The sequence below is a fragment of the Dipodomys spectabilis genome, unplaced genomic scaffold, assembly GCF_019054845.1.
Source record: "Dipodomys spectabilis isolate Male_0828 unplaced genomic scaffold, ASM1905484v1 ptg000163l, whole genome shotgun sequence".
Taxonomy (NCBI): domain Eukaryota; kingdom Metazoa; phylum Chordata; class Mammalia; order Rodentia; family Heteromyidae; genus Dipodomys; species Dipodomys spectabilis.
In genome coordinates this window covers 19,099,904-19,110,000 of record NW_024870840.1, presented here as the reverse complement: position 1 = coordinate 19,110,000, position 10,097 = coordinate 19,099,904, and the positions used below count along the sequence as shown (strand labels likewise).

At 38.1% G+C, this 10,097-nt stretch overlaps 1 protein-coding gene across 7 annotated transcripts in view; it reads left to right on the top strand.

Moving 5' to 3' along the window:
* The window catches only part of Rbfox2 (RNA binding fox-1 homolog 2), a 245,672-nt gene that overhangs the window by 221,272 nt on the left and 14,303 nt on the right, over positions 1-10,097 (top strand). For 4 of the 7 annotated variants that reach the window (XM_042693107.1, XM_042693106.1, XM_042693110.1 and 1 more), the window contains 4 exons: positions 824-877; positions 992-1,084; positions 2,784-2,916; positions 6,602-6,641. In XM_042693107.1, the coding sequence (XP_042549041.1) occupies positions 824-877; positions 992-1,084; positions 2,784-2,916; positions 6,602-6,641 (320 nt within the window). Of the gene's footprint in view, positions 1-823; positions 878-991; positions 1,085-2,771; positions 2,917-6,601; positions 6,642-10,097 lie in introns of all 7 variants that reach the window. The other 3 variants (XM_042693105.1, XM_042693104.1, XM_042693109.1) reach the window with 2 other exon arrangements.

Genomic DNA, 10,097 nt, shown 5'->3' with positions numbered 1-10,097 from the left:
TCCAATATTTCACCTCTATAATCTTAACTACTCAAGAGGCTGAGATCTGAGGATCCAGGTTTGGCAGCCAAATCTAAGAAACTGATCTCCAGTTAAGCAGCAAAAATCCAGAGGTAGCGATAAGGCTCAACTGGTAGAACACCAACCTTAAAGGAAAAAGCAGAGGCCCTAAATTCAAGCCCCAGTATTGGTATGCATGTGCACATGCACACACACATATTACTTAAGAACCACACACTGAAGTTGAGGATATGCCTTGAATTATATCTTCCCTTTTTTACACAGTGAACCCCAGTGAAGTACCATGGGAAGGGATTTTCACTTTACTCAGAAAACTTGCCATAGTATAATTGAACCTGGAGTCAAAGGTCCAGATCAAATTTTAATTCAGTCAAAGGATACTTTTATGAAACAACAGCAGTAGTAAGCAATAGTAAAATGATGTGTAAGAACTTGAAGTGTCATGTGGTACCTACTAGAGGACACATTCTGCCTTCTTTTCTGTTCAAAACTCAGAGTAGTCATTTGGGTAGGGCCATAAGAGAACCTCCACAAAACCCTAGGGTTTATTTCTGTTGCTTCCTCTTCTCATTCACTCTCCATCTTCCTCCTTCCTTCCCATTCTCTTCCTTTTTTTTTTCACATGTACCCATGCCTACCTCATTATCCCTCCAACTATACTTAGGTGATTGCCCTCTCATGTCTTACCTCAAACTGGCATTCTAAAGGAGTTGACAGCCCAGATGTGTGAAGCCTTCTTCATGTGCACTGATCACTTTTCTTCTGTAGTCTTTCAAGTTCACTGCCTTCTTTTCTGTTCTAGGTTGGAAATTAAGTCCAGTAGTTGGAGCTGTATATGGCCCTGAGTTATATGCAGGTAGTATTTACATTTTCCATTTGTGCTGTTTAACTATAACAGCATCTGTGGATTTTCATTTGGCTATTCCTTGATCATCTTTCTGAATTTTTAAATCTTTTTTAATGTCCCCAGCATCCAGCTTTCAAGCAGATGTGTCTCTTGGCAATGAAGCGGCTGTGCCCCTATCAGGAAGAGGGGGTATCAACACCTACATTCCTTTAATCAGTAAGTAGCCTATGTTGACCTGGCATGGGCTTTAACGCTTGTGTCTAAAAACAGTGTTATGCTAAGATTGGCTGGGGTTTTTTCTGTTCCTAGAATAATATATAACTGACAAGGATATACTGTGTGTGTGTGTGTGTGTGTGTGTGTGTGTGTGTGTGTGTGTGTGTGTGTGTTTTATGTATTCCTGTTCATGTTCCTGGGGCTTGAACTTGCTCAAGGCTAATGCTCTACCTCTTGAACCATAACTCCATTTCCAGCTTTTGATAGTTAGTTGGAGATAAGATCTCACAGACTTTCCTGCCTGGGATAAGTTCAAACCTTGATCCACAGATCTCAACCTCCTGAGTAGCTAGAATTACAAAGATTACCAGTGTGTGAGCCATGGGCCACCCACTCTACAGATATATTCTTTTTCTTATCTTTTTTTTTTTTTTTTGTCGGTCATGGGGCTTGAACTCTGGGCCTGGATTCAGTCCCTCAGCTCTTCAGCTCAAGGCGAGCGCTCTACCACTTGAGCTACAGTGCCACTTCCGGTTTTCTAGTGGTTTATTGGAGGTAGGAGTCTCACAGTCTTTCCTGCCCGGGCTGGCTTTGAACCAAGATCCTCAGATCTCAGCCTCCTGAATAGCTAGGATTACAGGCGTGAGCCACCGGCGCCTGGCTAAGATATACTCTTGAGAGGAGTGATAAATACTCCTCTGGGATCTTCCTAACCAAATATTAAGATTGGCACAAAACAAAAATAGTTGGAAAAGGAAAAGTGTGGCCTGACTCCAGTGGTACTGAGTTCAAGCCCAAGAACTAGCACAAAAAGAAGGAAAAAAGAGTATGAAGAATATTCTTGTACTTGCTAATAAGGAAATTAAAAGACATGAGCCTATGAAAAGTGTATTACTTATTTCCTCCCAGTGGCGTAGCCCATCAAAGCACCACCATCCATTTTCTTGATTTTTTTGCAGCTCTCTTACTGTCTCTAAAGTCACTTTGACCTGAACCTTTTTCCTACAGAAGAAGGCATACCTAAACAAGCCAGTGGATGTGGAATCAATGTCTCTGAGGGCTTTCTAAAACAAGGCACCCTTTGAAATAGGCTCTCAGAAAATGTCCACCTCTTAAAGGACACAAGTAATTAGGAAGGAATGCTTTACCTCTCAACTTAGATTTCAGATTAAAATATTTTAGAAAAGGGATGGCATTAACAAATGAACGGAATGTCTAAACCCTATTATGTGCCTTGGAAATTGGCACACCTTGTAAAATACAAGAAGAGCATTATTTTAAGGAATAATTATATTCATATAATAATGTTTGGAAGCAAGATTAATAATTGGCTAGTGAAAGAGCTTATATCTATTTGAGTTGAACTGTCACAGAAATTAAAAGCCTTAAATCTTACCATGGCAGTAGTTTCAGAGCTTCTTACTCATTTCTTATCAACTTACATTGAAATGGCAAAATTGGGAAGGAAACAGTAAACTCAATGAAGATTTGTGATGAATGAGGCATGAAATGGGTCACTTGCTCATGTTGTATCTCTTTATGACTCTGAGGCCCAGATTAGGAAGTGTGTTGGATAATATGTATGCTGTATATTTAGGAAAGATTTCCATCTTTTCCATAATTATTTCATAAGCTGTGAGTGTATACCTGCTGTAAAATGTAGATTGAAATTTCTGTCATATTTTGGGTCTCCCTTTAGTTCCTGGCTTCCCTTACCCAACTGCAGCCACCACGGCAGCCGCTTTCAGAGGAGCCCATCTGAGGGGCAGAGGGCGGACAGTATATGGTGCAGTCCGAGCGGTACCTCCAACAGCCATCCCCGCCTATCCAGGGTAAGTGTTAGATGCCAAAATCACTGTGTTTCTACAGTAAGCAACTGGACTAAAACAGAATGCCATGGTCTTTTATAACTTCTGGGACATTGCTGTGCCACGAAGATGAATAATGAATATTTTCAAATTCATGGAATAGATGGCAAGAAAGAACTAAAATACACCATCATCAGAATGTAACCAAATGTCAATTCATTACTTAAACCTTTGTTTGGCTACCTTAAACGTTCATGGTGAGCGCTTAAGACAGTAGCCAGACCGTCCTGTGTTTACTAGCAGTGTGTTGGCATGGTTCACTCAGCAGTGCACGGATGTGGATTAACACTACTGCAGAGAACCAAGAAAGGAGCTGGAGATTGTAGTACCAGACTGCATCTGCTGTGTTCCCCCTCCCACCACCCTGTGCTGGGGCAGAGGCTGGCATATGTGCCTTCCCATGTATTCACTGCCTGGGTGGTGAGCAGCAGAGCCAGTTACCCACAATGGATTTGCTTTCTTTGTAGGAAACAGGTTAAAAGAGGTTAATTCAAAGATGAACCAAGTCCAATTGAATCAAGGGAGTAAAGGAGAAGTAGGAGGAATTAAGCTGCAGTTGATGACTGAGTCTGGTAAACAGCTGATACAGCTGAGCATCCTTCACCTTTTGATTTTGTGTGGAGGATGTCTCATGCAGTGGAATGATTCCATAGCAACAAATAAATCCTTTGTTATCAAATGGGGAGAAGGAGGGAAGATGGCAGATTTGTTTTTAGTTGTTTCTCCAGGTCACTCTAAAATGTGTATTTTTATAAAAAGTAGACTTTTATAAGTTAGTTGTACCAAGGTCTTTTTCTCTTCAAAGATGTGACATTTCTCTTCTTCATCTTTTCTCTGCCTATGACAGATTTCGTTTTGTTTTCCTATATTCTTTTGGAGCAATATAAATAGTGGCAGAAAAGCTTATTAGCTGCTACTTAGTCAAATTATAAAGGGAAACAGCCTCTTTCATAAGTCCTTTTGTGACAACAAAATTGGCTTCACCCAGAGGTGTACTAATTTACCATTCATTCATTCATAGACCAAACGGACATACGATTAGGAGTCCTCCATGCCACAGAATAAAAGCATTTTTTTAGACAAGGCAAGTATGCATGCTGAAGTGGGCAGACTCAAATAGACCCTGGAAGGGAACTGCTTCAGAAAATAACTTTCATTTGCAATATATAGATATTTAAATTCCATGCATTCCATCATCTCCATCTTCTACCATGACTTACTTTTTAATTTTATCTTTTTTCTCTCAACTTGACCTTTGACCTTCAACCTCTGACATCTCTTTAAAGAAGTGAACAAAGGCACAGTGTTTTACCAAGAAATATTTGAGTATGATACAAAAATGAACCTTCTGAAAGTTTTACATGTTAGAAAAACTGCTCAGAAAGCATCTTCCATTTCAATCTAAGAGTGTTTACTGTCACATTTGCAGAGAGACTGCTCAGAGACACATGTTACTCTCCTTATTTTGAACCTTCATTAGTTACTTCATAAAGTGGTTGAATTCATTCCTGTTTGGCATAGGTCATTTTAGTATATTGGCCAAATTTGAGTCAATTCTCTACCAATGTCAGATATGGTATTTAATCACATCAGTTTCTTTGCTTTACATTGAACACTAATTTCTCATATTTTCTTTTTTAAAACTAAACCACCTGTTTACATGGAAGATGGCAAGGAATAAGTCCAGTATTTTATGGGGAATGGCCTAAAATTGCTTTCAGCCTAGTAAACTAACCCCATCATTATTGTATTCTAGTCTCCTTACAGCATTTAATATAGGGAATATTGGAATTCTTCTAGCATTTAGGTGAATATTCCCATTAAGTGACTTGACTCAAGGCAAAATTGAATTCATTCTTGATGCGAGCACCTCTCTATAGAAAAAATTTTTTTTAATCTCTGTATATTTCCTCTTACTGAAACTGCCAAGGATTAATTTGTTACCACCTGGTCTCAGTGCCTTCCATTTTATCAGCCTTCTCATTATACATGTCTTTTTTATTAGCACAGTGGAAGGCAGATTACTTTCTAATATCAGACTGTAACTGATAAGACTTAGCTAACAAACATCAAAGACAAGTTTGATTTGTCTGTTATATAGTACAAAGGCATAGCATATTTGAGATACTGCAAGGTGTGACAGTACTAACCTATAAATATAGCAAAGGACATTGAAAATAAAAGTGAGACACTTTAGCTACCTGAAACAAGTTATGTTGTATTCAAGTTAAATACATGATTTGTGACCTTACTTGGTAGTTGTTTTTGAATATAAGAGAAAAAGTAGTGGTGAAACTTTTACCTTGTTTCATTGAATAAAAAATAAACACATCAGCTAATAGAATACAGCCAAATCTTTACCTAATAAACATGAAGAAGAAAGTTTTTATGCTTTAGCTGTACTATTGTTTCATTCTTTTGGTCTCAAAAATAAGACTTTGGGGGAAATCTGTATATACAAAAATAGCTTAAAAGGTTGGAAATCTATATTTTAAAACTAACAGTGTATAGTGTTGCTCTGGATTTAAGGAGAAGAAAAGACAAGGTATTGACTGATACAAATTCATAGTCTAAGCAGGAAGTAAACACTTGTATTTCTAAATAGCTGCCTTCTCAGTTTTAGTCTTTTAAATAATATGGGATGATCCTTGATCATGCCCAGAACTTCAGCTATTAGTTGTGAGAATTCCACAAATACTCTCATTTCAAAAAAGAACCCTTAAAATCTTCCAATACTCCTTCCCACTCTGGATTATATTGTTACTATCTGGGATCCCCACTGCACCTTTCAATTCTTGGACCTTGGACCAATCACCTTAACCTTTAGCTCATTATCTCTGCTTGTGAAAGCAATGCATTGTGGGTATTTTTGGTTGTTTTGGTTTTTTGTTTTGTTTTGTTTAATTACATTTCTCTGTTTACTTTGGTCAGAATTGATTGACTTGTTTTCCCCAGGTGTTGCATTGGTTCTTAAAAATGCTGAATAATAATACTTTGCATGCTTGTGTGATCAGCCAAATCTTATCGCATGTCTAATGTGCAGGGTAAAAAGCAGGTGATGTATGGATATCAGAAAAATATTGCACTTCACCATGAGATGGAAAACAAAATACTAAACATAATTTTGAAACACTCTTTACATATAGACCCTGCCCTAAAAGAATTTCTTTTGGGTGCGGGAAGCAGGGGATGGGGGAGATTCTTTTTTTTTTTTTTTTTTTTCATGTTAAACCCCTCTCCACCTCTACCCTTTGTAAGCTCTTTAAAGAAAAACTTCCTCCTAGGGAAAACTTAACTTTAAAAATACTCCAGATAAAAATGTTGATCTTAACAAACCAGTAGGTTTTGGATAACTGTAGGCCCTCCTAGGAGTGCTGTTGATTATTTTAGTCTTTCTAAAGTTTCTAGACAGCCAGGTGGTTGGTCCTGTTTTGCACACCCTTAGCTCTTCTAGCATGTCCTGGAGCTCTGTAACACACGTGTGCACTCACACATTTGCTCACTGACTTGCCATGGCCCCACGCCCAGGTTCCGTATTCATACATCACCTGCCTGTGTAGAGCGCATGTGCATGCTGCCGTCCTCAATAACCGGAATGTGTTTCTGTTCTTTTGTTTTTTGTTTTTGTTTTTGTGTGGATTTTCTGCAGTGTGGTTTACCAGGACGGATTTTACGGTGCTGACCTCTATGTAAGTACACACGCCGGGGCCTTCTCGACCCCATCCCCTGACAAGCCAGCCTTTTTTTTCTGTTTCTTTGGTTTTTTTGTTTGTTTGTTTTTTAAATATAATTTATTTGATTTTTATTTCCTTTTTCCTTGTGGATATATATATATATTCATATATTTAAGAATGCAAGCATGCTTCTCTGCCACTGCGCTTGCCCCTGGGTGCAAAAACTAAGCCTTTGGGTTTCCTGATCATTGCGAGGGTCAGTCTACTGGACATATTCTTTTCCCTTCCCTGTGCCCACGATATACTGTATATCTCTTAATCTATCTTTGAGATGATCAGCAGGTTTAAAGTCTTCTGTTACTGATGTATCATTTGCATACATAAATAACAGGACTAGCTTAGCCTTGGTGTACGAGTTCTACCGTTTCTGCTTCTGTTCTCATTTCATATCCCTGTTTAGATCATTAGACCTTTTATTTACATAGATAGCAATAAACTTTGTGAAGGTGTGCTTTCTGATTTTTACCTACTAATAGAGAAGATAAGCTATGAAAGAAACACAGAAACTAATGCCAGTGGAGATTGTATAGTAATGAGAGGACACTAGTCTGTATTTAAAACCTTTCTATACTCAAAGGTCCCAGAGCCCACGAGTCTCTTTCCTCAGGAGCTGGCAGGGAGAAACAAGCAGTGTAATTAACAACACAGAGTTGCAGTCATTCAATTATCCTACAGGATTTGTTGATTCCAACAGCCACAGTCACCTGTAACCCATTATTCATTCATCTGCTATAGCTAAAATCCATTATTGATTTGTTACATACTACTTAAAAGTAATCAAACTGCAAAGAGGAAAAGCTTTTTAAGTTTTGAAATCTTTTATTAGGACCTCTCCAAATGGCCATTTTCTGAATGTAAATATAGTCTAGTCACCAAAATCATTAAGAATTCTATAAGAAAAATTAGTCCTTACAAATTATTCTGTGGGGATAGATTATCATTGCCTAGAAATGTTTTCTCTACCTTTAGCCTCCCAGTATCTATGAGAGGACCTTTTGATGAGCCAGAATGTACTCAGAGGTTTTCAGGTAATGCTGTCCTACAAGGTCCACATGACTCTGCACCTGTGCTATGTATAAAGCCTTCAAAGTATGCCTTAACAACTACTTACAATATGGTCCAATACTCTAACTTGATAGACATGCTTCCTAGATTGTAACTTGCCAGAATTATTCATACACCTAATGCATATTTCATTCTCTCTCTTTGTATGTTAATTAAAACCCACATCTTTCCTCAGAATGTTTTCGGCAAGTAATGATACCTTTTTTCCCCTCATGTTCACATTTAAATTTGAGGATTGGAGAAATTTGTTTTACTCTTGACACCAAATTGCACATTTTTTAAATACACATTTTTATTTATGATATTGGCATGTACATTCTACCATATGTATTATTCTCCATATTCTCACAAATTTCATCTTTATGTTATTTGTTTTCTTGAAATCTGGTATGGTAGAGTGGGCTTTTCCATTTGAATTATCTGTAAAATTGTTTGTTTTTTTTCTCTAGTGTCTTATTTAGGCATTTTTCCTAGTTTTGTCTTGATAAATACCACTTATTTTCACCTTGCTAAGTCAACCAACTGAGTATTTGTTATGGCTCTTTCATTTCCCTGTTTTACAACATAAAATTTTATTGAGGTTATTTTTCTGAACCTGTCAAGAAAATACTCTTGATTTATTTTAATTTACTAACCTTATGGAACCAAACAAGTAATTCAGTAATCTGATCAAAAAACATTTTGGTCTCTTATTGATTAAAGTACTTAGTGGCAATGTTATTACTAAGCCCCCTAGTGAAAATCAAGCATTCATGGAGGCAGCTGTTGAGTTAAGCCTACTCTAACTGTAGCTGTTACACCAGCTAGTCCATATGGGAGAGAGCAAAGTAGTTTTGTCTTGAATTTGTCTATTTTTCTCTGTTCCTTTCTCCATCTGTAAAAATCTATCAATATATGCTTAGTTCTTTCTTCCTTGGAAATACATATTAAGACAGAATGAGTGAAGTCTTTATCTCATATAAAAAGTACACTGAGAGCAGAGCTTGAAGAGAAGACACAAGACAGAAGAGTTAAGTGCTGGTTTTGTTAACATTAAATTGTTAATTGTGGAGGATTTCTTATGATCCCTTTTCCTGTTCTACTCTTAAGCATTAACTTCTGATAGCCACTTTTCTTTCTTTCTGTTTCTTTAATAGCACTGTCCTCTGTGAAGATTTGATATAGCACTTGTGTCCATAGAGTAATATAAAGACCTGCCAGGATAGGGCTGGGGTACGTGGCTCACAGATCATGTGTCTACTATTTCTTCCTTTCTCTTTTGCCCAGTAGAAAAGGCATAGTTCACCCTAATTTACCTTCTAAGTGGGGCAACAAACTGCTCCAAATTTTCGTCCTGTGAAAAGCATGCTTGCATCCAAAGGAAAGAAAAGGCTGGTGGGCCCCATAGTGGGCTTTTTGTATGATTGTTTTCCTTCCACAGCTGTGTTTTTTGAACTGCTCTTCCTGTGTTCTGTTATAGAATAGTCTTACAGGAACCAATCATTAGCGCTAAAATACCTCAGGTAGGAGTGCCAGTGTGACCTGCCAATCAATCAGATTGTGGATTGCAGTGAAAAAATTGAATTATACTAACCATTCCAGCTCCACGTTAGAGATGGGAACAGAGGCTTTTTTGGACAATCAAGACTTGTGAGCGTGTGATCTAAGCCCTGCTACCTCAGCAGTGCACACTGTCACATCCCACACATTAAGAGCACTTTCTCCAAATTAAGTGCTCCTGTCCCACTGCCACATATCTGCACCAGACGTGTCACATGCACTGTCCCATCACTGCTGCCTCTCGTAATTTGTTAACCACATTTGCCTATGGCATTTAAACTGGTCTTTCATATTGAAGATTTTAGCAGAAAGGGACATTTGTAACTACTGTGAAAGAAATGTGAAAAGGAAGGAAGTAGAATTCCACCCAAATAGGACTTAAAATTTTGAGTCCCACCGGGTGCCAGTGACTCACCTCTGGTGGCCGAGATCTGAGAATTACAGTTCAAAGCCAACCTGGATGGAAAAATCTATGAGATTCTTATCTCCAATTAGCCACCAAAACATTGGAAGTAAAGCTGTGGCTCAAGTAGTAGCACTAGACTTACGCAAAAAGCTCAGAGATAGCACCCAGGCCCTGAATTCAAGCCCTAGGACCAGCTCATACGTGCACACGTGTGCCGGTGCACTCAAACACACACACACACACACACACACACACACACACACACACAAATAAAAAATTGAGTCCCCCAAGAGGCCCTACAATGAAATACTAGTAGTAATTGGACTACACTATGCTAGGTAAATTTGAAGTTAAAAAATCTAAATATGCTGGGACTCAAAAAACTAAAGGAGTATTTTTCT